We start from the raw sequence: 26,590 nt of genomic DNA, 5'->3' as shown, positions 1-26,590 counted from the left end.
CTCTGTCCGTGAGTAGCACCAGAGCCAGCTGCTCTGGCTCCCCAAGTCCCAACACTGTCCCCTCCACTGGGTCTCAGCATGGCAGCGGGGAGAGCAGGACCTAGAGGCAGGTCGTCTCTGCTCACCCTTGCCAGGCAGAAGCAAGGCGTGTGAGGCAGAGCAGGCTCCTGGCGTGCCCACGTGAGGGCAGAGGCAACTCACATTGCTGCCTCCAGAAGGTGATGCCACAGTGACTAAGGCCAGGCCAGAAAGGATGGCTAAGATTCCAGCCAGAAATAGAAAGGAGACCTGCCACTGAGTCCCTGAAACCTCGCTCAGTGCCCAGTGACCGCTCCTAACCGATGGTGGTGATCTGGGGCCACATCCCTCCGCAGCCCAGACTGGGACGAGTCACGGTGGGTCTCCGGTGAGGGAACGGATGGCCTCAAGCAGTGCCAACATGTCCTGAGCCAAGCCACAAGCAGAGGCACTGGGAAGTGTGGGCTTAGGTTTCAAACAAAATACTGCCTGTTAGGTTGCCATGGTTACACCTCCTTTCTTTTAATAGCAATCCCTTTGCAATCCAGTGACAGGTTTATGGGGATTCAGGAAACAAACTCCATCATTTAAATGATGAAGGGAGATGAAGGGGAGAAAAACAGAAGGGCAATAGGGTTCAGGCAGACAGTAAATATACCTTAAAATGAATCCTGCCAAACTAGAGACCTCGTCGAGGCTGGCATTGGTTGGAGGAACAGTCAGTGGTTGGAAGGGGAGCTTTACAGAGTATCAAAATGGGCTACTTCTGTACTTAAAAGCCAGCTAAACAACGAGGGCTCTTCTTTGTGGAGCGCTGCAGCTTTGAAGAGGCCCTTCCTCACCCTCGGCAAGGTGCTGCGTGATGCTGGAGGAAGGGTGCAGCACAGCCTGGTTTGCCAAAGCCCCCGAGGGAAACACAGGCTGAGGTCACACAGACCAATGCTGGAGATCTCTCCCAGTCCAGCATCCTTTGCTGGTCCTCACTGCTTTCGTTCCTCCCTAGCAGGTTTATGCCAGATGCTAGCCCAACCTCCTACTTACTGACAGCTCTTTCTGAGCTCTTTTTGATGCTCTCTGACCCTCACCCCATGGGGCATGCTGGGGGACAGGCAGACACGGGCTGGCTCCAAACCCCTCCCCAGGAACCCCATGGCCTGGTTGGAGCCCAGGTTACCTGCTCAGACTGCTGACAGCATGCTTGGCCTGGTTCCTGGCATCATTTTGGTCTTCCCCACCTGCAATGTAGATGAACCCATCCATCACCACCACGCACTGGTTAAAACTTTTTGCTGGCATCTCCGTCAACTTGTTCCAGTTTCCCTCTGCATCCCTGTAACTGATTTCCCTGCTAAGAGCTTTCTCGGTCAAAGCTGGACGGCCCCCAACTGTGACAAGCACCTTTTGGCCTCCCCGTATCCTGGTTCTCCTAGACTGAAGTGTGTTTTGCTGGTAGGGAAGCAAATGGTAGTTCATGGCATCCACGAGGAGCTTGTGGCACTGCGGATCTTGCATCATGCGTGGCACAGGTTGCACATGGTTGACCAAGTCTGGAGCTGAGATTGTGCCAAATCGAATGTTGCTCAGGAGGTCAGCGGCATACTGGACACGTTTCGGGTCAAACTCCAGCCACTTCACGGCTATCTGGAATGCTGCAACCTCGCTGGGAATCTGCAGGCCATCATCCATCAGCAGCTCATTGATCTGATCAAAGGGGAGTTTCATGAATTGGTCAGTTTTGGAGAATTCCAGGAAGTTTTCCCGGATGAATTTCTGGGTGGCGTCCTTCACCTGGTTGAGGCTGTAGGTGGCCGAGATGTTGGCGATATACACGCAGTTCTCCACGTCCAGCTCCCGAATGAGGAAGTCGCTGCACATGGTCAGCAGTGCCGGCACCTGCAGCTGGGTGGCTGCGGCGATGGTGCTGCCGATGGTGTACAGCGAGAGGTTCAGCTTCCCTGTGTAAGCGTATGTGATAACGGTGGTCAAGCCCAGCGGAGAGACATTGTGGGCCTCCACCCGCTGCAGCTGAGGGTCTCTCTGCAGCAGGCTGCGGAAGTACGTGCTGCAGGAAGCCAGGATGAGTTTGTGCACCTTGAAGGACTTTGTTTTGGTGGCAATGGTGAGGTCGCAGAGGAAGCACTCCTGGCGCATCTTGTTCACCCCCTCCAGAAGGCCGGCTCCGTGGTCCGGCGCTTCAACCTCTGTGGCCGTGCAGTGGAAGCCGTTGGAGCCGCTGTCATACAAACCATTCAAGTGATTGAGGTGTTCAACATCCAGAAAAGCATCTTCCACCATCACGGGAGTGATGGATGAATCCCTTTTGTCCACCTTGGGCTTCTTGGGGGGTTTCTTTTTGGGTGCCATCTTGGTGGGGTCAAAATGGGACCTGGCAAGAAAGCAGAGGTTAGGAGCTCTGTAACAGGGCTGTAGGAGTCCTTCTGCTCTATGAGACATTAAGCAGTGAAAGCAGGAAAAACTCCCACTACTTTACATCCTCTTTGGGTCAGGCAGGACAGATGAAAACTGCTTCCCAAGCCCTGCACTTCTGAGCTGAGTGAAAGTCATCGAGGGCCAGGACTGGGAGAGGGGAGACCTGGGCACTATCTCTGACTCTAGCCCAGCTCAGTCCTCAGACAATGTCGGTGCCTTGGCTGTGTAAAAAAAGGATTTTCAGAGTGGAAATTTTTCACTCATTTCAGAGTGGAGGTGAAAGGGGAAAAAAATCTACCAAAAAACTCCAATTTTTTAATGTTCCCAAATTCCAGCTTGAAACTGCAGTTTGAAATTCAGCAGTGACCTCATCTCCTCCAAGGGAGCTAGGAGCAGCCAATACATGGGGGAACAAATCCGCTGCAGGCCAGAAATAGCTGTTACTGCTCTGTCTCACATGTCTCAGCACTGTTTATTACGCTTGGCCGTAAAGATCAGGTTTCTTGGAACTGCGTAATCAGCTCGTATTTAGCACTGGGCAAAGGGGAAGGGGGGCATTACATGCTCTTCCAGACACTTAGAGACTTCAGCGAAAACATGGAGAAGGGAAAAGTTTAGTAAAAGTCCCTCCTGGGAAGGAGGAGGCAGAGCTGAGTCAGAGGAGGAGAGCAGTGGTGCCCAGCCCCGGGAGCTCAGCCCGCCGGGAGGTGAGCGGAGGGAGCAGGAAAGAGGCAGCCGCCTGCAGACCCTGCTCTCTCCTGGCTCTGCACAGAAGCCAAGAGGATTCAGGAGACAAGTCCCAGGCACTCGAACCATCCCTGCTATTGTGACGTTTCATGGTGCTACCCCAATTTACACCACTGAGGACCGGTCTATAATAGTGTCATATCCTGGAGTCAGGAGTCATTCCTTCTGCAGCTGGGATGCATATGCTGCTCTCTCTGTGTATTTGTGTATTAAATAGTTTCTGACACCCAGCTCAGGACTGGGAAAATGAGCCCTTTCAGAACAGAAATGTTTTGATGTTTCCAAACACACATTTTGTTCAGACTGTCCATTCCCCAGGAAAATTTTCAATCTCAGCTTTTCAGCTGTATTTGAAGTAAAAATATACATTAAATATTGGAATTTCCCAGGGAATAAAAATGTTTTTTCCCTGTGAAATAAATGACCTGGGCTGCTCTGAGGATCTGCCCGATCCCTTGCGCTCTCAAGACTGCCCTGATTTTGGCCATAAAAACCATCATCCCAAATCTCACTGCTTCCCACCCCACTGGTACCAGAGCCTCACAGCTGAGCTGCAGAGGAGCACGGTCAGTACCACGGCGTTATATGGACCAAATGTGGGGCAGGGAGCAGGGCTGCCTGGCCAAGGGGCAGTGAGCTCCAAAAGCCATGCTAAGTCCCTGCAGGAAGCCCAAAAATGCAGCTGGCTTTCTCCAGGCCCTGTCCACCCCACACAGGAGCATGTCATGCCGGGTGACCCAGCTCCTGGGACTGAGCCCAGAGAAGGTGGACACACTCACTCCTGCCCTGGACTCGCTGTTGGTCCCACGACTCACTGCTTAGCTCATTTATTGTGTTTAATTTCAATAAAAGGAATGCTGAACTTTGGCTTTGTTCTGCGGTAGGTCAGGAGTAGATTTTAAGTGTGAGACTGGAACCATTTTAGGTGAGCTGCCAAGCAGCAGATCGAAATAAAGGTCCAAATGTTACTGATGGCTCCATGGGGCAGTCCCATGGGTCAGACCCACAGTCCCACGGAAACTTCCGCTATTTGTCCACATCCATGTGCACCCTCCAGAATTGCTGGAGAGGAATTGCCATGCCAGCCAATTTCCCATCATATACAAATCCACATCCAGAATCCCAGATCCTCTTGACCTGCTCAGAGGATCAAATATTTCTAATTGCATTAGCCTTCATACATGTGCAGTGGAGCCCTGAGAAGTTCTGGGCTCCAGCTCATACTGATCAGCGGGATCCTGTCTGTCTCCTCTGGGCACCTTTGAAAGACTGCTTTGAAGCACGTGTTTGTCTTATTCAAGTGTCTGGCTGCAGGAGGGCAGAGCAACCTTTACTACCTGCAGTTAATTTAAAATGGGACATCATTGCTCCTTCTAATTGCAATACTGCTGCGGTTACTTGAAAGGGATATTTTTCATACAGATTAATCCTGTCTGCTGGATTAATCCTGGGAGTTGAAATGGTTTGAAGCAATTTCAAAGGGCCCAGACAGAAAGCTGGGAAGACGGGGCTTTTTTCTAGTTGTTTAAACTTTTCTTAAAAGACAATAGTTGTCCTCACGTCCTGTCAGTGCTGCTAACCTCAACTCTGCACCACCGGCTGCCTCTGCATTACCAAGCTAACAGCAAAGAAGGACCTGGGCTGAGTGATATCTTCAGAAAGTTATGCAAGGGTTATTTTCTTTAGTAGCTAATCAAACAGGCAGAGTCCCTTTCCCTTAGCTGCCGGTGCCCCCAGCCCTGCATCCCCAGAGCTGCAGGAACACTCACAGCAAACACCAAGCTTACCTGGAAAACTGTGTGGAAACTACAGCTCTGGGCACTATTTTCCTGACAATTATTCCCCCCACCCCATTTTAAAAGATAACAAAGTATCTCCCCATGCCATTATTCTCCATTTACATTCAAATTCAGCAGCTCCCATGCCCCACACAAGGTCTCTCTGCAAATCCCGCTGTCTAAGAGGGTGAGCCCTGGCTTTCCATGACTTCTCCAGGCTGTGTCTGCTTCTTACCTTGCTGTTACAACAGGTTAGTCCGGGGGGAAGCTCTGACCGGCACAGGGCTCATGTACCCAGCAGGTTAAAAGACAGGGACCCTTCGACTTTCCCCACACGACATCCTCCTCCCTCCTCTCCCCTCCCAGCCAGCTGACTGCTCTTATCACATCTACATTTACACCAGGCTTTTGGGGTGATGCAAGGACAGCCGCCCTCCGCAGAGTCCTGGGAGGCATGGAAAGGGCTAGATTCAGGCAGCGCTGCTCTAGCCAAGTGCATCATCACAGCCAGTGCCAGCAGCTGGAGAAGGCAGTAAACTGAAGGCTGACCATGATGATCTGGCCACCGCCAAGAGTGAGGCAACGAGGACAGAGCCAAAGGACCCGATCTCGCTCAGAGGGGGTTCAGACAGGCACTTTGGCAGGAGCTGCTGGCTTTCACCCTCTGCGTGTTCTGCTGACATGGGGTCAGGGATGCCCGGGAACCAGCCTGCCTCGGCGGCTGCGGGCGTGGACGCCTGTCGAGGGGGGTTGCCTGGGAAGGGGCCGGGGAGACCAGAGCGGGCTGGGGTCTGCCCTGCCACGAGCGGCTCCGGCCGAGGAGGGGACATTGGCCTGAGGGGACATTGGCCTGAGAGACGTCGAGATGAGGGGATGCCGGGCCGAGGGGATGCCGGGCTGAGGGACACGGACCCTTACAGCTCCCTGAGCCCACCAGGCTCGGCGCAAGGCTCTAGCACGCGTCCTTGTGGCCGACTAGCGAGGGCCGCGGCGCCGCACCGAGACAGCAGCCGCCACGCGTGTGGGGAAACCCCCCCAAGCAGCGCTCTGCCAGCACCCAAGATGGCGCTGCCTCCCGCCACAGCGGCGCCGCGCCAGGCCCCAAGATGGCCCCGCCGGGGCCTTGCCCGCATCCGCCATGGCCGCCGGCGGCCGGGGGAGCCGTCGCGCGGCTTCCGCTTCCTGCCCGGAGCCAAGATGGCGCCGGCGGCCGGGAAGCGCCGCGAGGCCAGCGGGCGGTGAAGCCGCTTCCGCCGCCGCGGCCTGTCCAGCACTAAAAATGGCGGAGTCGGTGCTGGAAGTTGTGGGCAAGCTGCAGTCGCGACTGGCGGGCAGCTCGGAGCCGAAGAAGGTGACGGGGGGCGGCGGCGGGGCCGGGGGTCCCCCTGCCCGGCGGGGCCTGAGGGAGGGCGGGGGCCGCCCCGCGAGGGGCCGGGGAGAAGGGCCGGGCCGGGCCTGCCCCCCTCCTCTTCCCTCCCCGCCGGGGCTGGGGGCAGCGCCGGCGGGGGCCGCCCCGGGGCTCCCGTGGCCTCGGCCCGCCAGTTGGGGGCCCCCGGGCCGGGGGGTGCCCGGGGCCTCGCCGCGGCGCTGGGGCGGGTTTGGCCGGCTCCCCCCGCTGGGGCGCCCCCGGGCTGCCGGGGAAGGCGGTCTGGGTTGGGCCGCTAGGCCGGCGCTTGAGGTCTCCTGCGATTTGTCTGGGTTTTTTTGTTTCGTTTGTTTTGTTTTTTTTTTTCCTTTTTCTCTTCGTTGCCCGCAGACGAAGCGCTGTCTGGGGACCAGGTAACTCGGCAGAGCCAGGAGAACTTCTCGCTGGCCGAGCCGTGCCCCAGCGATGGGCTGGCGGGGAGGGAGCCGCGGGGTCTCGTGCGGTTTTGCGTGTGCGATCCCGGGCTGGCGACGACGGGGAGCGTGAGGGCGATGCCACCGTGCGGCTCCGCTCTCGGGAGAGGCACGAGCAGCGCGAGAAGTTCCCGAGCTTTAATTCGGGCCCTGGCTTTGGATTCCTCTTCGGCATTGGGGAAGAGGCTAACGCCTTTAGCCCATCTCCGCACTGGGTGGATGGTGTCCGTTGCCCTGGCCAGCAGCGGGTGTAGCCGAGAGGCTTCTCGGTGCCCATCACCCCGCTCTGTGCTTGTGCTTAAAATCTGTTTAGTGCCGTTTGGCTATGTCTGCTGCTTGATAACCACTGACGGTAACTCTGCTACAGGGCTTCCGATTAATTTTTTTCATCTGAAACTTGGATTTAGAATTGAGCTCAAGTTCTGATTCCTTTTCTCAGCCAAGACTAGGAGGGATTAGCTGGGGAGACCCTGTGCCCCAAAGTGGAACTGGGTGATTGTAGAGGAGCCACCACACGGAGCGGGGTTTGGGGCTCCTTGGCGCTCAGAGCAGGCACGAGATTTCAAGTATCTGCTCAGCATACCGTGCGCAGAGGATCAGTACTCCCTTTTTCCTGACCCTTGTGTAAGCTTGGGGCAATGACAGCCCGTCTGTGTTTCTGAGGCTTTGTAAGTCTTTGGGCAGTATTTGCACAGGCTGACTTTTCCTCCAGTAACCTTGCAGTGTTAAATCACTTCTTTCTCTTCTTTCTCTATTGATTCTACGCGGTTTTGCAAGGAGGGGGAGAGAGGTGTTTAGCATTAGCAAGCTGTTACCAGCTATAATAGTGACTTTAAACTTTTTTTTTTTCTCACCAGGAGAAAGATCCTGTGGCCTAAGCCTTTTCATTTCTGACACCCTTTAAACTCTATTCTCTGAAGTGTTAGCGTTCTTAGACTCAGACTGAGTTGCTATTTTATGTTGTCGATAGATCACATGTCTCTTTGAGCTCATTCATTTGTCAGAAAATGACTTTCTGCTCTTTTGCTGTAATTCTTTACGCAGCAGCTCTGTAGCAGTTACAGCTTTACCATGCCAGCAAGACTTATCTGCAGCATCTTTGAGTGCTACCCGTATGTTACAACAGCATTACAAATCTCGAGTTTTCTTGCCCTGTCCTTTTGAAACATCTTATCAGTAATGTGAAAGACCAATATTTACCCACTATTGTGTAGGACTGTAAATTGCCTTGCGGAAAGGTGTTAATATTATTTTGAGGGAAAGCTGGGCTGCTGGCACAGAACGGTATGACACTTTGGATGCTGTTTTCATGGTTTGCAAACATTCACTCTGTCCAGTAGCGAAGGTACAAACTCTGCTTTGGGACTGCTCCTCTTCTGCAGGAAGAGAGAGGGTAAGGGAACTGCGAACAGGGGAAAATCTTCAGGAAGAGCATGGGGCCAGGCCATGCTGATATTGGTGTGTGGTGTCAGCACTGCAACAGTCTGGCTGACTTTTTTTAGAAAAAGAAAATAGTTAGATGACACTCTATTGGCACTAGAATTAACAAAGCCAAGTTTTTCTTTTTTATGTCTTGTGGCTGATTGACTGAAACTTTACTCTGCACCGGAGTGTTTTAGAAGAGCTTGTATGTATTTTTTCTGGTGTCTAGTAAGATGCAAGCCCCTTCATAAACTTTCTGTCTTCTGCCTGGCTGCCTTTTTCCTCATAACATTTGTAGGATCATAGTTACTTCTGAGATGAGCTGTCAGATTTGAGCCTGCTTGGCTGATTTCAGCTGAGAGCAACAGTGCGTACTATATCAGCTAGTTTCCATAGGAAATATTTAATACAAGTTCTTAAGCCTCGTTACATCACTGTCTGGCCTTGCGGGTCTCGTGCACGACCATACCTGCGGCCCACAGAGGTTATAGGCAAAGCGGGGTTTTGCTGTGCTGTAGAAACGCAGCTTACAAATATCTTCCTACCCAGATACTGCTGGGCTGTGTTCCACTTGGATACTGCCAATAAGTGCACGGTTTTTAATATACTTATCTGACAATCTAAGGTGTCACTGCTGACGCAGGTAACAGAAATTCCTTGTTTCCTGACAGCAGCATTTTGAGATTTATAACTAAAATGGAAAATCTGCTGAACTCCAAACTGTACTAACATTTCTAAAGAATGTACAGGCATAAAAGCTTGGTGAAGTGACACTTAGGCTCTGTCTTGACAGGCAAGAGTAAATGTATGATGACCTTTCAGAAAGTCACCTCGTTAACTTAGCTCCTATGATTGGAAAGAGCTCTGCTCTTTAAGATGCATGGAGGTTTCTGACCATTGACTGCAGTGGGGTGGAATAGGCTGGTCCCAGTGAGAAGTACTGCAGATCAGCTGTGTGGGTCCTCTGGTCTCAAGCCACAGGCAGTTTCCCCTGTGTATACAAAATATTCAGATGAACTCAGTTGAGAACAGCAGTTTGCTGTTTGGTTATTTGTTGCCTTCGGGGTTGAATTTCAACATGAAAAGAGAGTTGCTGAAGATGCTACAGTGGGGTGTAACTAGAAAATTACTGGGATGGCATTAAGGATAACAGAAGGTGTTTCCCTTTACTCCTATGGTAGGATTTCATAAGCTGTGAAAGCCCTCTCTAGGAAGGTGTCCAGCTTACAGAGGTGTTATTGTTTTAATATTGCCCCATTTTATTCTGTCTAATCACAAGATCCATCCTTCTTTCTCTCCCTTCCTGCCCCCTTCTTTCCAACAAGGGCTTTGCATGTGCTAGTCCAAATCCCGGCTTTGCTGGTGCCAAAAGGATCTTGGCCACCCAAAGCTTCCCGAAAGGAGCCTGACCCATCAGCTTTGGTAGGCTCTGCTGTGGCAGCTGGGGGTGAGGCAGCAGAGATGGGCCGTGTCTGCACCTCTGCTGCTTCCGTTCGGTGTCTTGGCTTGCAAGTGGGTTTGTCAAGCAAGTGTTCTGGCAAGTCACAGTAGTTCTGGAAAACTGGAAGGACTTCAGGATTTTTAGCTCAATTGGCTTTCCCCCACCGTCAGCTGGGCTAGATGGTAGAGTGCTGAGCATGAACGTGTCACCTGCACCAGATCCCATGAACCGGGGGCAGTCTCTGCACTAACGTGTGTCTGCAGTTGCAAGGACAGAGGTTTTAAGATCTATTTTGCTATTGTTAGAGCACCTCTAGAACTGCTACACCTTCAGCATCCCAGCTCCAGAGTGCTGAAAAACAGTTATTCTTGGTATCAAACTGTTTAACTGATGCAAAACAAACAAGAAAAAAAACAAGCCTTTAGCCTTGGTAACAAAGTCCTAAATATAACAGAGGTGGGGCAGTGGCCGCTGGTGAACAGAAACCATTGTGTAGTTCTGCATAAGCCAGATGAACCCTTATCTCTCTGTCAAGGAGTACTCTCTCTCTGAAAGTTATAGCACTCTTCAGATATGTTCAGAGGAGTTATTTCCTTCAAAAGTCACTCTGAACCTCTTTGACCCTTGCATGGTGGAAGCGGGGATTGATTAGAATAGCTTATGCTGCCAGAGCGCTAATTTGAGCACGAGTACAGTGTTTTAAAGAGAAGACCTGGGTGAGGGACAGCCCTTTGTATGGCATATAGCACAGCAGTGCCGAACAAAGCCGGCCTGTATAGGTGCTATAACAATGGGAACGCTGATTAGGCTGATCTGTGGCTATAGCCGTGATGCAGGAAATAATGTGAGGGGCAGCGGTACTGTTAGATCTGTGCTGTGTCCTTTACTGTAGCTAAAAAAATACAGACATCTTGGTGAAGCAATCTCTCAAACTGTCTAGGTGGCAGAGGTACAAGTACCTCCCCTTCACCAGCAACTGCTCTTCTTGTTGCGGTGCAAGTCGGAAAGGGTTCCTCTTCTCTCGCTGGCATGCGGAGCAGCTTGATGTGTCTGAACCTGGCAGTGCCTCGTGTGGCAGTGTGCGTATGAAATATTCTTCACTAGTGTGTGGTGAAGGGAAGGCAGCAAAAGTGAGGCTAGAGGCAGTGGTTCTGGAATGGGTCAGTTGTCTTGCTGGTAGATAGCGCAGATTGTAGCTGTGAGGAGAGAGACTGTCAGCAACCCTGCCCCAGTGGAGGGTCTGGCACAGGGGATCAGTGTTCCTTCTTAGATCTTCAGGAGCATCTAGAAACCCTCCTTCTGTGAGGATCTAGTTCACAAAAATTCAGAAAGGACCCCACCACCTGCACCAAAGCATGCAATTTTGAGCACCACTTCTGACAGTCAAAAGCTTCCAAGTCCTCTTTTTGGCTTGGTGTGCAACAAAGCTGTGTAGTGTGTCTCTTTTACTGATTCTTTGAGACAAAGTGAAGTTGCAGTCCTCTGTGAAGAAAGCATTAATATCTGAATGCATTTGAAGAATCTCAGATGGTCCCTCTTAGGCAAAGAGATGTTAATGTCTTTACAATTGGCCCTCATGTGTTCAGCTTCTTAGGAGCTTGATTTGGAGCACGATAACAGCTGTCTGCCACTTGGATCTTTCTAACAAGCTCTTATGCGATACAGAATTTTCTTCCTTTCTAATAACAGTGTGTGGCTTAGTATGACAAGTCTGAATGCTTTCCTTCTCGTCTCTACAGCTGCTGAAAAGTCTGAAGAGGCTGTCTGAGTTGCCCATCACAGTTGACATTCTTGTGGTAAGAGCCATGAAATCTCTTACGCTTTCATCATGTCTGTCAAGTTAGAGAATAACTGTTTGCCACGGAAATGCTGCTTTCCCTGGAGTAGAACATAATGCCTTGGCCACCTGCTACAAAACAGTGTCATAAACGTGATTGTGATGAGGGCTCTAGAAATTCCGGGCACAGAATTTCTTTCAAGATAAGAGGGGGAAGGAGCGTGTCAGAGCAAATGTAAAATAGCGGGAGACAGTTTGTCATCCGAAATTCCTCCAAAAGCTTAAAAGCTTGATCAGGATATGAGAGCCAAAATGGTCCCTAATGACGACTGAAGGTGCATGAATTCAGAAGTGAAGTGCTAATTCCTCAAAGTATTAGTGACTTACTTCAGTCTTCAAACTTATCAACAATTATGGTAAATAATAAGTTGGTCTGTTAAACCAAATAATTGTTGTTTGACTAGGGCAGAGTTCTCTGTCTTCTTTGATCTACAGAACTAAACAATACAATACTAACAATGTAATCAAAATGTTTGCTGTAAACATACTAAATTACATGTGTTTGCTGTTAGCTCAGGGAGGTTTACTTTTATCCAGTAGCAACAGATAGCAGGTTAACTTTGGTCATCCTGCAGGAGGTTTGGCAGTGACAAGAATGGTGACTGTTTTGCAAAGATGAATTAATGTCTTGACTCTCTCATGAAGGAGACGGGTGTTGGGAAGACTGTGAATGGCTTACGGAAACATGAGCTCGTTGGAGACTTCGCGAAGAACCTCGTAGCCAGGTGGAAGAAGCTAGTGCCAGTTTCCCAAGAGGTAGACAGGTAAGTGAACCTGCTGGATCATCTTGCTGGATAAACTGTGTTTTATTTTGCAGTGGAGGGGATTATAAACTTCTCTGACCATGGAAACAAGTGAAGGCTCTGGAAGAACTTGTAACGCAAGTGTACTAACTCTGCATGGCGTTTTTGCCTTGTTGTGGAGTAAACTTCCTGCCTGTGCTAGCTGCAGAGCACTGGGTTGTTGACAGCTGCAGTTTTGAGTGGAGGTAGGGGCTGACTTTCAGGAAACTGCAGTTTGATGGAAAGATTAACAGTAGATGCCAAAAAAGTGCCCTTAATAAAGCGAGAGATGCAATCAGCTTGCTTCCCATTTTATGACGCTAAAGAGAAGTTGTAGGCCCCAGTAAAGGAAGTGGCTTGCTATGAAAGAAGACTTTAAGAAGTGCAAAAATGGTATGGAAACTGAAAGTTAATGCTAGCAAACATGTTGCAGTAACAGCTGTGCTGAATCCAGCAAAGAGATCTTACAGATGTGGGTGATAAAGACCCAGTTATTCATGGTGATCGTGATGGCTGTGGTATCCTTGCATGCTTAACTTGTGAATTAGGGAGCATGTGTCCCATGTGTACCACACAGTCAGGAGTGCGTAGGCATGGAGGAATCTCTGTAGGCATCTCTCTCCACTTGCCCAATGAACTGGAAAGTCTCTAGTCCTAATAAATACTTAATCAGCGTTATGCAGAAGTGCTGTTTCCGAATCCCTGAATGCTGCTGTGCCAGGGAGAATTAGTGGTATTCTTGTGAAAAAACTACGAAACAAAGTCTTAGTCCTCTGTAAGAGAGGGTCCCATTCATGCAGTCCATGGGAAGTGGCTCTCTCGATTCCTGTAGGGAAGTTTCAGACTAACTATTTTGTTTTCTTATTCCTTTAGGAATAATCTAGATTCTGAAGACCGTGACTATGAGAGGAGCGGCTCAAGGAAAAGACAACGAGAAGCTTCCCCCAGAGAGGATGAGGAACCCGACCAGGACTATTCGGAGCCTTTCCAGCCTTCCTGCAGCCAGTCCTATAGCCCAAATCATAGGGAAAAGAAGCCCAAGAGGTATCCTGGGTCTGAGAGAGCCCATCAGACTTACGGCTATAGCAGCCAAGAGGGTAAGGGTTGGGGCAGATCTTCCCCAGTGCTCTCCTCGGATCAGGAGTACTCGGACTATGGACAAGCGGTGTCACCTGAGCCAAGTGAGAGCCCTCAGGATATGTACACGGACCCTTATGCCTCTGAGGAGCAGGAAGAACAGACAGTATTTCATCGGAAAGCCAACAAAAGCCACAGCTTTCAGGACAAGGTGGGGGGAAGCCGGGAGAGGAATCCTGGTGAGTTCCACGACAAAGGGAACCTGAGTCGAAGCAAAGAGCACAAGTCCTCTCACAAGGAGAAGCAGCGACTTGATGGCAGAGGGGAAGACAGGACCTCTGCCTTCAGCCCAGAAAGATTGCACAAGACCTCTTTTAAAGAGCAGCTCCGAGAAGCCCCAGTGGCAGGGGGCAGCAAGGAGAAGCAGAGGATGTCGGATGGCTCCAAGAAGGAGAAGAACCGGGAAAGTGGCACCTCCAGAAAGGAGAAGTTGCACACGCAGTCACACTTTGAAGAGTCTTTGGACAACCATGTTAAGAAGCAAAAACATCGGGACTCTGAGAAAAGCAAATTGGAAAAGTCCAAGCTGAGCCTGGAGACCTCTACCGCAGAGCGGGAGAAACGGAAAGCTGACAGCGACTCCTCAAATAAGAGTAAAGAAAAGGGGATTTCTGGGAGCTTAAAAACTTCGGAGGGGAAACACAAGGCCTCTGATGTGGACAAAAAATCTACGGGCTTTTCCTCGAGTTTTGGGGAGGGGGAAGTGGAGGATGAATTTGAGCAACCTACGATGTCCTTTGAGTCTTATCTCAGCTACGACCAGCCCCAGAAAAAGAAAAAGAAAGTGGCCAAACCCACTGTGTCAGTTGGGGAGAAAGATCGAGGGCACAGCAAGCAGAACGGATCCAAAGCCAGTACCAAGAGCTCAAGCTCAAGTCGAAAGAGCCCAAGCCACAAGCGGACGAGTGAGAAAAAGGCAGAGAAGAAACTACCAGAGCCTCCTAAACCAAACAGGGTAAGATTTTGAAGGATCTGAAAGTGAGCAAAGGAGGTGAGACCTGCTGCTCTCGGTCCTCTGCTCTCTGGGGCTTATCGGTTTTCCCCTTTGAGGTGTTAGGCTGAGTTCTGCACCTTGCTTTTGGTGTCCTATCAGCGTGTATGCCTGTGACTCCTGGTTCCTGCTGGGAGACACCATGTGTTTCATACTGCCCTGCTCTGTAGTGCACCCTTGCAGGCTTCCCACTGTGCTGTTAGAGTGCAACTTTGCTAGAAAGGTGAAGAGGGAGAAACAAAGAAATGAACACACAAAACCCTGTTTATTGAAGGAAAGGGAGAGTAGGAGAACCTCTCCAGCTAAATACTCATAACAAAAGCTTTACTTTGAGACACTGGATGCGATATGTACATTTAGCGTGCAAAATGTCTTTAGGAATGTGCAAAGTTAGAACCCTGCCTAATGTGCAGTGCTTCTCTGCCTACCACAAAGGTTACCCTATCTCCCTTCTCTGTAGTGCAGTTCTAACCTTTTGGTCTCCAGAAGTGGTAAAGAAATAGGAGAACTCATGTTACAATGCAGCTTATTCTAGAAGCCTGACCTTCTTTTGTGAGAGCTTGAAAAATGAATAATATTCCTGTATATGTTCATTATCACAAGGCTGCAGGGGCTGTGTAGATAAATCAGGACTAAGTGTAGGAGCTTTACTATGTAATCTTTCATACTCCAACTTTGAAACAGTTTACTCTTCAAAAAGTGTTTTTTATAATCCTAACACTATTTTAAAATCTTAATTTGCCATTCATTCTAATAAAAAGTATTTCATAATAAAGTTCTTGATTTCCCCCAGTTTGAGAGGTACCCCTCACAAGGTTTTTGAGTTTTTTTTGTTGTTGTTTTTTCCAAGGGAGGAGGAGAAGACACAGAATGTAAAAATGAGTGTTTGGGGTCAAGGAGATGTTTGTCAGCTTTCTCTTCTGTTGTTTTCTTCAGTTCTTTGCAGCATTAATCTGACTTGGCTTCTTGCCAGAGCCCTTTAGCACTGAACTGAGTAGGCTAAGATATGGATGGCTCTTATTAGAGGGTGCTGAGTGATTCAGATCCCAAATTTTGGCTCCTCCGTGTTGACAGCCTAGACAGAGTCACAGTAATGCGGCAGAAGTGCGGCCTTGCCCTGGGGCTATTTCCTGGTGCAGGCTGATCAGCACTGTGTGCCTTATTTAAAATATCAAACAAAAAGCAGTTCAGTGCAGTTTGTACGCTGGCAGGATGTAATGTTCTCCCGTATTCTCTGCTTAATTGCACGCACATCCTCTCCTTCCAGATACTTATAGATGTGGTGCCAACATTACCAGACATCCCATTGCCCCCGATCCAGGCCAACTACCGCCCTCTTCCCTCAATCGAGTCCATCACCTGCTCCCAGACGAAAAGGAAAGGTGTGTGCTGGATGGGAGGATGGGGTTGGCCTGGGCTGCAGCTGCTGGCTGTGGGAGGGAGTGGGAGTGGATGCTGGCTGGGCTCCACGTCTGTAGAGTGGAGGACAGCAGTAGAGCTGTATAGACTCGTTGGCTGGCTGCCTCTGATTTGCCTTATGCCGGGGTATCATGCCCAGGGACTGGGTTTCAGAAGAAGGTGGCTTGTTTTTTTTCCCCCTCATGCACTGTAGTAGAAATTGGGAAGATCTATTGCTGACCCTTCTCAAAGCCTGTGCTCTGGGCTTGCCCTCCCTGAGCTGCTTTGCAGGTTACAGGTCTCTTTAAGAAGACTTGGCCTTGCAGACTGCTTCTGGGTGTCTGTGTTTTGCTTGTCTCCTGTGCCATTTGTCAGAGTGGACTCCCCCCCCCCTTACCCAAAGTCTTTCTTTTTACAGCAGTGTCCTCACCAATTGAAGAGAGCGAGGCTGGTTTTACAGGCCGCAGGTTGAATTCAAAGATGCAAGTGTATTCGGGCTCTAAAACTGCCTACCTCCCAAAGATGATGTCTCTCTATGAGCAGTGTATCAGAGTCCTCAGTAACAACATTGACTGTGAGTACCTTTCCTGATCAGTTTTAAAGTCATGTTGCCATGCAAATACAGATCTCTGTTTCTACTGAAGTCTTGGTAACTTGTTTGTATATATCCCAGCAGCACCTGGCTTTGAACACTTGAGCAGTAACCCTTGCTACAAGGCAAGTTAACTAATGTGGGAGAGAGGTCTCATATTAACTTGAGTGCCGCAGGGATCAGCAGCCCAGCACACTTCTAGGGAGTACTAAAATACTGGAACTGGTAGTAAATAGGGCTTGCAAAGGGACATACACGTCTGACTTCTTAGCTTGGTGCCTACTGACTCACTTCAACTCTTATATCTACCTTTCCTTTCTCCTCCTCATGTTGTATAGTAGCATGCAGCGTTGCTGTTGTTCCACTGCGTTTCAGGGTGTCTGAAAGCCCTTTCCCTGGCAAGGAAGGAGTAGGATAAACACTCTGTGCATCTTCCTTCTCCCTAGCAATCTATGAAGTGGGTGGTGTCCCTTTCTCGGTGCTGGAGCCAGTGTTGGAGAGATGCACCCCGGAGCAGCTGTATCGCATTGAGGAATGTAATCATGTGAGTGCGCTGGCCTGGGGAAGGGATGCTGGCATGTGGGAGTGATGTTTTCTCCTTCTCTGGAACAGCAGAGTGGTAAAGAACAACGTTCTTTATGAGAAGAGGTGGCTTTTGCTAGAGTCCAAAGTTTTTGGATTTGCCATCAGCCCATCTCTTGCTGCAAGCTGGCCCCCGAGCCATTTTTCCCTTGGTGGTATTCCGGTGATGTTGGAGCGAACTGGTGCTGAACGAGAGGGACTGATACCTGTGCTAGGGGATAAGAGCTCAAAGGTGTCAGGAGGGATCCCAGATAACGTGTAGGTGGTTCTTCCCCCCCCCCCCCCCCCCAAGGTCTTAATTGAGGACACAGATCAACTGTGGCACAATCACTGTCTCCGAGACTTCAAGAACGAGAAGCCAGAAGAGTTTGAATCCTGGCGGGAAATGTACCTTCGACTTCACGACGCACGAGAGCAGCGGCTGCTCATGTTAGCACGGAACATAGGCTCGGCTCATGCCAATAAACCGAAAGGTAAAATAGGGCTGAGTGACCTGGAGGACAGAGAGGATTCTGGGAATGCTGGCTAGGGGTAGTCTTTGTGTTGGGTGGAAGGTGCAGAAGGTCTTTCTGAGTGGCTGGTTTGAATCCCGTCCAATTTAGGTGTTGCTTAAACCTCTGTTCTTTATGTAGTGGCCTTTGCAAATGACTTAGCAGGCTTTAGATCTCATCTGAAGTGTTGTCTGTGCAGAACAGACAGTGGAATATTTTGCAACAAGAACATGAAAGGCTGTGGAGACACCTCCTGTTCTCCTAGAGTGGCTTCTTCGTGGTGGGGTTGAAGAATATTGAAGTATGCACTGGGAAAAAGCATTCCTACCTTCTCAGTGAACATAATGAGAACGACTGGCCTGATCAGTCTGATTTCTCACAACCAGTGTTGTGACCGTAAGAGGCTCATCCCTTAGGGAGGAGGCATCACCTGAGCTTGGGAATGGATGGACTGGGAAGAGGTGACTGGAACTAGCTATAATGAGACAAGTACTGCAGAGCCTCCTTTGTAGTAAGCTGGATTCAAGCAATGTTTCCCTCTTCTCACCTGCAGGCAGAGTGGCCAAGATGGCATTTGTGAACTCTGCAGCAAAGCCCCCTCGGGATGTACGGAGAAGACAGGAGAAGTTTGGAACTGGAGGACCTCTTCTGCCAGAGAAGACCAAGTGAGTGTTTCCCAGTAGCACTTGCTGTTTAGGGCACTTTTCCTGTGGGCTCCTGCCAGGTTCCCTCTGAACCTCCGTATCTTTGAGGCTCACAGGAAAGGAAATGGTGTGTCTGGGAGGTCCTCTTGCAGTGAAACTTGCAACTGTATTAGCCTCTTTCTTGGTAGGAAGTTTGCTGGAGACCCTGGTTAGTGCTGGTTCCATTTGATCTCAGCCATGCTGCTGTTAACAAATGTGGCTCATGTCTGAAGAATTGTATCAAAACACACAATTCCTTTACTGAATTGTATGTCCCATCCTTGTGTTTCAGAATAAAACCAGTCCTCTACACATCTAGCAAAAGCCATTCTCGTATGAATGAGGAACAGTCCTATGATGGGCCCAGCACCAGCAGTGCCCATTCTGTCCCATCATCAGGTAGCACCTTCTCCTCCTATGACCCCAGGAAACCACCAGTGAAGAGTAAGTACAAACAGCAGAATATCTGTGTGGTCTCCTGTAGCTCAAATGCATGAATCTGCTCTGCTTTCTAGTACGATTAAATGCAGGCTATGCAGGAGGGTGATGTTGGTGGTCTCTTCTCTCCCTGGAGAGAGGTGGTAAAGTCTGTTCAAACTTCTTGCACAGGAAGAAGCGTAGGGGAAAGTTTTGAGGTACAGGGGTCACAATGTGGAGACAAGGGCTTGCTCTCTGGCTTTCTAGAGGTCCTGAGAGCAGCTAAGGAAGCTGCTTTGTTCCTGTGTGTCTTGTTCACCTGCCTGCCCAGTGCTGACTGTATCAGCCTGTCCTAATGGTATCAGTGAGGCAAAAATCCTATCTTTCTCCCTCACGCTGGCTTTGTGCGTTCCTCCCACTGTTTGGAATGATGAAATTGTAATGCAGCTCCCTTGGGAAAGGGAGCTGGAGATCTATCTTAGTGGGCTCTCCCCTGTCTGAGACCTGAAAATGGATGGGCTGTACACAGAGCCCTGGGGCACCCCTTGCATCTCCTTAGCCAGAGCTGCAGCTCTGAATCGCTCTCTGCTCTCCTAGTCTGACTGACACTTGAATTTTTTTTTCCTTCCTCTGTTATAGAAATTGCACCCATGATGGCAAAGACGATCAAAGCTTTCAAAAACAGGTTCTCTCGAAGATAAGCTTGCAGCACAGAGCTGAGAATTTCCCTGTCATGGGGGAGCGGCACTGAAGGGGGAGAAGGTACCCAAATGGCCCAGGTCCTTTCCTTGGAACTCTGTGGAGGCTGCAGCTGCTGGGAGAGGCTCCGATCTGCACAAGATGACAGCACAGTATTTTATCTTTTATTCTGGTCCTTTTATCTGTGTCAAGCCCCCTCCTTCTCCCTCCCCTTCACACTTAAAATCCTGTTTCTGGCCTTGTCTTCTGTCAAAAGAAGGGTGTACAGAATCTCCAGACATGAGAAAATGTGAAGTCTTGGCACCCACCAAGAGTGGAAGATCCAGAGACTATTTACTATTTAACCTCTTAATAAATTATAAAATGGTTTTAACTAATATTTCCCCTTTCCTTTCCCCTACTGGTACTATTTATGTCACTCCCAGTATTCTCCCCCCTCCCATTCCAGTACAAGGGCCAGCCTTTCTCTGTGACTCAAGCTGGCGGGAGTTCGTCTGTCTGAGCGAACGCTGGTTATTAAGGGAGTCTTTCCTTGTGATCTGGTACCTGCTGGGCCCAAAGTCGCACCTGGACTCTCTGGGACGGGTGGTACTTGCGACCTATCTGCTCATCGGTCCACTGGCAAGTGCGTCAAGTCCCGAGGCTTTGCTCTCTACTCGTGTATGTTAATAAAATCTTAGCTCTCGACCTTCTCTCTGCTGTTACTGTAGATCTTGTACAGATGCTTGCGTTGTTGTGCAGGGATGCCAAGAGCCTTTGGGGACTTTTTCTCTGCTGCTGTTGTCTTCTGCTGGCTACTGGGAATAAAACTCTGAGGGCTTGGGGGAGACATTTTTTACTGTGCTCCAATGAACATTTTAAGTCTTTTGTTTTCTTTTGTTTTCTTTTTTTGAGGGAGGGGACTTTGTTTTGTCTGCCTCTGGAACTGAAAACAGCTTTTAAATATCAATGAAGGTATCAATTTAACTCTTTTAATGGAAAGAAGGAATACTTTTATCTTGTTTTCTGCATGGAATTAGGAAGGATTTATTTCCAGTTTGGAAGCTGGTACTTGAATCCTGTCCTTTCCTTCTGCCCTCTCTTTGGAAAAAGCAAGAATTTTCATCTTTGAACCTGAAACCACTTGACTGGGGGTGAAGGGAAGTGAATAATGGAACATCTTGTTTTTAATGTGCGCATACTTCATAGCAGAAGTTCAAAACACTTGGCTATACTTGGTGTCTGAGGAACTGGAGCTCTGGAAGGACGGAGTGTGAGATGTGACCTAGCTGAACCTGCCGCTGGGCTTGGTTGAAGTGTGACGGGGTGCCTGGAGCACGGCTCCTCCGGAGGCACGGGAGGCTGCTGGGAGTTCGGGTGTTGTGTTAGATGTGTGATTTCAGGTGGACTTAGTGTGGCTGCAGCAGAGACGGAGGAGATGGACGTTAGGCACTTGCTGTTAAATGTGAAGCCTTGTTGTGGTGCGCATTTCCGCTTGTGGGTTAAATCTGCCTTGAAAGCAAACTTACTGGAGGTAGTGCAGGTGGAGGCTGGAGCTGGTTAGACCCAGGTTGTGCAGTGAGGGAGCCGGCCTCTGTGAGGGCTCTGATGTCCGACTGGATGGGGAGAAGGGAGAAAGTTGCCTGTTCCAAGCCATATTTGCTCCCCTAGGACTTTGCTGTCTGGGTGGAAAAGATGCTGGTAGTGGATACTGTGCTTGGTGGCAGCTCTTGAAGCTCTGCCTCTGGCTTTCCATGGCTGGAAAACGCTGAACGAGCGGAGTTGTTTCTGTGTGCTGACCAGGGGCAACCTCCCTGGAGGGCTTTAGAAAAATCCCTGTAGGCTTTTGGTTTCTGGGTTTTTTGTTTTGTTTTTAACCATCCCAAATGCCTGTCTTTTGTTTATTTGGTCTGTTTGCTTCTTATTTTGAAGGTCTTGGAAAAGTGTTCTCAGACTCCCATGTGCTGTAAGTTCGTTACAGTCCCAGATGCTTTAATGTTACCGTGCAGCATTTCAGTGTGTGTTGTGCTGTAAAATAATGGCTCCTTACTCTTGCATTTTGCTGTATTTAATTTTGCTGTATTTTTAATTAGATAACAATATATTATCTTCTGCTGACTGTTGTGCTACCATTTATTTCTCCTTTGTACTTGGGGTAGGGGCAGAGGGGAGGGAAGTCTAGCATTGCATTCATGCCCCAGTGGAGCAGAGGATCTGGATGAAGCCCAAGAACAATCTTGGGTGCTACTAAATTGCCGCTTAATTAATACGACATTTAAATACTCGGATGTGGGTACTGCCCAAAGCATTGCTATTACTGGGTGTACCTTTCCCCTCGGAGCAGTCTCTTTGCTCGAGGCTTTGCCGACTGTGTCAGTATTTTAGCTTAGCTGGATCATGGGAGGGGGCCATGGAGAGGATCGGACATGACAGTCTCTGAACTAACTCTGCTCTGTGATGAGTGATGCCAACATCTCTCCCTTCCCTCTCCCTTCCCCTGCTCAGACATTAAAGCCGCACAGCCGGAAGAGTGAGCACCAGTCCTCAGCAGGGAAGGGAGGAGGGATATTGCCATGAGACACAGGCTAAGCAAAGTCTAGGGTAAAAGTGCTTGCTCCGTTCCCAGCCTCTCGGTGCCCGGTGTGTTACACTTGTGCAATTTTTCTGTGCTACACTACACACGAAGGAACTAAACAGAGCTGCCTCTCCCCCCTTTGCGGCCCCGCTGTTGGTGGGATGAGTACCGTGGGCAGGAGGGGGAGTGACTTCAACTTGCATTTGTATTTTGGTCCCCAACTGTGTATATACAATTTTCTATGTTCCTTTTTTGTGGTAACTAAGATGAATATTTTAATTAGATAAGTTATATGAAAAGAGGAAAATCATGTCTCAATAAAAGCCAAACACTGGATACTGTCTGCTTGTTCTTCTGTCTCCGGTAATAACTGCACTGACTATGCCTGTCACCACTGGTCACTAGACAGTAACACAGGCTTGGGACAAACGGGGGAATTGTAGCATAGAAATAAGAACTGTATTCTTGAATGTGTTTCCCCTTCCCCGCGGGGGGGAACAAAACCAGCTCCCCGTAAACCTGCCAGCATGGGTGCAGCTTTTCTCTGGGGCAGTGGAAGGGGTGGCAGAGCAGGGTCCGCTGGAGCATGGCTGTTTGCTCACTATCCCATTAATGGGGGGCTTGAGGGGGCAAAGGATTTGTGGATTTGTCTGGCAGAGTGTTCCAGGCCTCCGGGCAGTTCAAGACTTGCTCAGAATCTTTTAGCTGAGCTTATTAGGCTAAAATGAAATGCTCCTGTTCCTCCTCCTGGCTGGAAGAGCCTGAAATTTAAATTAGAAGAGCTCTTACTGGGGCTGCTTCTCTTAGCCCTGCTTTGGGAAACAGCTTTGTTCTTCCTAAAATAGTGCTGCCATCCTTATCGGCCCTTGCTCGGGGAACGTGCCTCGTAGCTAGGGCTGCAGTTCAGAGCAGCGTGAGGCTAAGGGGCTCCTGGCAAAGTGGCACAACATCAGCTTTAATTTGCTTAAAGACTTTCAGCAGTGCCAGTTCAGTTTGTGGTAGAGTCAAGGGGAAAACAGGAAGAAGAAAATTGTACCAAAATAGCTTGGTCCAGGAACCTTTGTAAGTCTCAGCTCTTACAATAAAGGGCCTGATTTGACTTAAAACAAGTGTGAGATGCAGCGTGCCAAACTGCTGCCCCCGTGGCCCAGCCGGGAGCAAGAGGGCTGGAGCTGGCTTCGAGGGCAGGAAGCAGTGCCTGGTGTGGGGGGTGGTTCTGGCGCAGCCCCAGCTGTCGGGGGGAGTCTGCCTCCGTGCTGAGCCCCCGCGCTGCTCACAGCAGCTGGTGCTCAGGGCAGATGCCGGCTTGGCCTCCCCGCTGCCAAGAGGCTCCTGCAGCGCCGTGAGCTGAGCACGTGCAGTGCCAAGCACACGTGTGCCCCCAGCCTGTGCAGTGCCAAGCACACATGCGTGCCCCTGCTACGTGCAGCGCCGAGCACACGTGTGCCCCCAGCCTGTGCAGCACCCAGGTGTGCCCCTGCTACATGCAGCGCCGAGCACACATGCCTACACCTGGTACCTGCAGTGCTCCGCACACGTGTGCCCCCAGCATGTGCAGCGCTGAGCACACATGCGTGCCCCTGCCACGTGCAGCGCCGAGCACACACGTGTGCCCCCAGTGCGTGCAGCGCCGAGCACACATGCCTACTCCCGGTACGTGCAGCGCCGAGCACACACGTGTTCCCCCAGTGCGTGCAGCGCCGAGCACACATGCCTACTCCTGGTACGTGCAGCGCCGAGCACACACGTGTTCCCCCAGTGCGTGCAGCGCCGAGCACACATGCCTACTCCCGGTACGTGCAGCGCCGAGCACACACGTGTGCCCCCAGTGCGTGCAGCGCCGAGCACACATGCCTACTCCCGGTACGTGCAGCGCCGAGCACACACGTGTGCCCGGGGCACGCGCGCCTCCCAGCACCACCCAGCCGCGCGCCGCCGCGGGCGGAGCGGCCTGCGCAGGCGCGGCGCGGGGGCGTGGCGGCGCAAAGGGGCGTGGCGCGGGACGGGCTGCGCAGGCGCGGCGCGGGGGCGTGGCGGCGCAAAGGGGCGTGGCGCGGAGGCGTGGCGGCGCAAAGGGGCGTGGCGCGGGACGGGCTGCGCAGGCGCGGCGCGGGGGCGGGGCTGGGCTGGGCTGGGCGCGAGCATGGCGCAGGGCCACGGGCCCGGGCCCGGGCCGTGCTGCTGCTGTGGGGCGGCGGAGGCGGGGGGTGGTGGCGGCGGCTGCGGCGCGGCCTGGGGGCTCTACCTGCGCATCGACCAGCAGCGGCTGCAGTGCCTCAACGAGCGGCGCGAGGGCAGCGGCGCCCTCGTTTTCCGCGCCTGGGAGGAGCGCGGGGACCGGGCGCAGGTGCCGGCGGGGAGCGGGGTGAAGCGAGGCGGGTGTGGGGCTGTGGGGGGGGGGGGGCTCGCCGCCGCCCCTGCCCGCCCCTACGGCGTTCCCGTGCCCCGCGGCCCCCCGTGCTGGCGCGGGAGCGGTAGCGGTACCTGCGCGCCCGGGGCCGGCGCTGACCCGCTCTTGTGTCTCCGCAGTTCGTGGAAAGCGACGACGATGAGGAGCTGCTGTTCAACGTCCCGTGAGTGCCGCCGCGCTCGCCCGCCGCCTCGGGGGGGGGGGGGGGGGGCGGACAGGCGAATCCCTAACGTGGTCCGTTTTGGAGGGAGCGGAGATGGAAACGCTGGTCCCGTGTCTCTTGGCAGGTTTACGGGTAACGTGAAGTTAAAAGGGATAATGGTGATGGGAGAAGACGACGGTACACACCCGGCAGAGCTGAGGCTGTAAGTACGGCGAGCGCTAACTTTTCTGCAGCCTGAGCTGATTCACATCTTGTCTCTAACAGCATGTAAATGAGAGCAGTAGTTCTCACGCTGTTGGCTCCGAACCGCTTCACAGTCCCCATGTTTCCCAGGGGGTCCCCAGTGTGCGAGGAAACAGTGCAGCCCAGCAGCACCTCGGTTATTCCAGGGCCTGGGAGGAGTAAGGAACCGTAGCTTGTGTGGGGATGAATGTGGCTATTTGCTGCTTTTTCCTAGTGAAACCTGAGTGCCGACTTTAGTTAAAGTGAGTATTCAGTTTTCATGTTAGCTGTGCGCCATGAAACCAACCTGCTGGCTGAAAGGCTGCAGTATGTTAAATGAGCCAAAAAGGGGTTACGCACTGGAGGAGAAATCTGGGAAGGACAGGAGTGCCGATGGGAGCGTCCCTTAGCCAGGTGAGGTTTGCAGGGGTCCTGGCAGCAGTCCTGTTACACGGAGCAACATGTCCCATTTAGTTCCTGAAGGGAGGGGACTCATTTTTATATATACACATATATATATATTTTTTTTAATGAACAGCAGGTTCCTGGTCCTGTTGTTGGACTCTGCCACTCCTGTGCGCTCCTGAGCAAAAATCCCAGTGCTAAATTTGGCTGTAGTTGTAATTATCTTTTAAGGAGCTGGAATCATTACACAGGTTTCCACTGGGGGCAGCTGTTGCCATGTTCCTCTGGTCTCCAGTGCACCAGTCTGAGGTTTTTCGACTGCCCAAGTGGGCCGAGTTCTGCAGCTCCCAGCTTTGTTTCTTGCTCTTGCTCGATATTTCTTCAGGGTGTTTAATATTCTGGAATATGACGTGACTGCCTCGTGGTGGTGTTGGTATTTTCTCCCTTAGGAAACTCTTATCACTTTGTGTTCTATTGTTGAAGAGTCTGAGAAGAGCCTGGGTAGTGCTGATGGATGGGAAGGCAACCAGTTAGCTGGCCTGTGTTTTAATAACTCCCTGGGTTTCCTCCCTCTCTTCCCAGCTTCAAGAACATTCCTCACATGTCCTTCGATGATGCAGCCAGGGAGCCAGATCAGATGTTCACCCTGAACCGGGATCTCACGGGAGAACTGGAGTACCCCACCAAGTACGAGGCAGCCCCAGGGGCTGGGGGCGATGCAGTGAGGAGTCCCCCTTCCCCTGGCTCTGCTGTGGCAGCCGGTGTGCAGAGCTCTGGTTTCTGAGTGTTTTCTCTTTCAGAATTGCCCGTTTCTCAAATGTTTACCATCTCTCGATGCACTTTCCGAAGAACTTTGGAGCTGAGACAACAAAGATTTTCTATATAGGCCTGAAAGGAGAGTGGACGGAGGTAGGTGAGAGCAGAGCAAAGTAGAACAAGATAGTGCTATGAATGAGAAAGAGCTTTAAATCATAGCTTAAGTTGATCTCTAGCTCTCTGAGGAAGAAGTGAGAGAACAGTCTGGAGGGTGGAGGTGGAAGGTCTGAGAAGTCTGTAAAATTTTTGAAGGGACCTGAATTCTGTTGGCCTCTGAATTAACAGGTTTTATTCTTAATTCAGGCTCATCGCCATGAAGTGACCATCTGCAACTACGAGGCATCAGCAAACCCAGCTGATCACAAGCTGGAACAGATCACTCCACAGACTCACTTCATTTCCTAACAGTGCTGTCAGGAATATCCCAAAGGCTCTGGTAGAAGTGCATGGAATTGATGGACTGGCTGGGAAGGAAATGGATTCCTGAAGCGCTGGAGAGTGGTGGAATAGGGTTTTTTTTTTTTTTGGTCTTTGCCTTGGAAAGCAGAGTGCCAAACATATGAAATGCCTGTGTGAAGCTGGGTGCTTGCTAAGGGCAATGGCCTGTTGGGTCCTTCACGATGTAGCAGATGTGGCCTCGTAGGGGAAGATGTGTTCCTTAGGCAGTGGCAAATCGGTGTCCAATATTGTTTACTTCTCTAAATGCCAATAAAACTTATTCTGAGGTTTAGAACTA

The 26,590-nt window shown here is 50.8% G+C and overlaps 3 protein-coding genes across 4 annotated transcripts in view; 2 read left to right on the top strand and 1 right to left on the bottom strand.

The window, feature by feature from the left end:
• Positions 1 to 24,537, bottom strand: part of LOC112982073 (kelch-like protein 31) — a 27,629-nt gene extending 3,092 nt beyond the window's left edge. Inside the window, exons 1-2 of the mRNA XM_064525083.1 lie at positions 24,323 to 24,537; positions 1,193 to 2,404 (exon numbers count right to left, since the gene is read on the bottom strand). Of these exons, the coding sequence (XP_064381153.1) occupies positions 1,193 to 2,382 (1,190 nt within the window). The 5' untranslated portion in view covers positions 2,383 to 2,404; positions 24,323 to 24,537. The remainder of the gene's footprint in view (positions 1 to 1,192; positions 2,405 to 24,322) is intronic.
• Positions 6,146 to 22,174, top strand: ELOA (elongin A). 2 transcript variants are annotated; one of them, XM_026098169.2, is made up of 11 exons: positions 6,146 to 6,324; positions 11,415 to 11,471; positions 12,158 to 12,276; positions 13,168 to 14,386; positions 15,690 to 15,804; positions 16,242 to 16,394; positions 16,859 to 16,956; positions 17,287 to 17,467; positions 18,039 to 18,150; positions 18,461 to 18,612; positions 19,225 to 22,174. In XM_026098169.2, exons 1-11 carry the CDS (start codon positions 6,253 to 6,255, stop codon positions 19,284 to 19,286), a joined length of 2,340 nt encoding a protein of 779 aa, XP_025953954.1. In that variant the 5' UTR covers positions 6,146 to 6,252; the 3' UTR covers positions 19,287 to 22,174. The 2 variants fall into 2 exon arrangements, with proteins under 2 accessions (XP_025953954.1, XP_025953953.1); XM_026098168.2 differs by having other exon boundaries at positions 16,239 to 16,394.
• On the top strand, positions 23,939 to 26,590 carry PITHD1 (PITH domain containing 1). Its single transcript, XM_064525115.1, has 6 exons — positions 23,939 to 24,185; positions 24,368 to 24,411; positions 24,536 to 24,613; positions 25,621 to 25,725; positions 25,839 to 25,947; positions 26,158 to 26,590. Exons 1-6 carry the CDS (start codon positions 23,982 to 23,984, stop codon positions 26,257 to 26,259), a joined length of 642 nt encoding a protein of 213 aa, XP_064381185.1. The 5' UTR covers positions 23,939 to 23,981; the 3' UTR covers positions 26,260 to 26,590.

The sequence above is a fragment of the Dromaius novaehollandiae genome, chromosome 23, assembly GCF_036370855.1.
Source record: "Dromaius novaehollandiae isolate bDroNov1 chromosome 23, bDroNov1.hap1, whole genome shotgun sequence".
Lineage (NCBI taxonomy): Eukaryota > Metazoa > Chordata > Aves > Casuariiformes > Dromaiidae > Dromaius > Dromaius novaehollandiae.
Note: the sequence above shows the minus strand (reverse complement) of the source record. Positions and strands in the feature narration are given on the sequence as shown.

Bases quoted from the DNA above. Each gene is read 5' to 3' on its own strand.
- ELOA (XM_026098168.2), top strand. From the start codon at position 6,253: ATGGCGGAGTCGGTGCTGGAAGTTGTGGGCAAGCTGCAGTCGCGACTG. The intron at 11,472-12,157 runs GTAAGAGCCATG...TCTCTCATGAAG, and splicing joins TCACAGTTGACATTCTTGTG to GAGACGGGTGTTGGGAAGAC. The intron at 14,387-15,689 runs GTAAGATTTTGA...CTCTCCTTCCAG, and splicing joins AGCCTCCTAAACCAAACAGG to ATACTTATAGATGTGGTGCC.
- PITHD1 (XM_064525115.1), top strand. From the start codon at position 23,982: ATGGCGCAGGGCCACGGGCCCGGGCCCGGGCCGTGCTGCTGCTGTGGG. The intron at 24,186-24,367 runs GTGCCGGCGGGG...GTGTCTCCGCAG, and splicing joins AGCGCGGGGACCGGGCGCAG to TTCGTGGAAAGCGACGACGA. The intron at 25,726-25,838 runs GTACGAGGCAGC...TTTCTCTTTCAG, and splicing joins GAACTGGAGTACCCCACCAA to AATTGCCCGTTTCTCAAATG.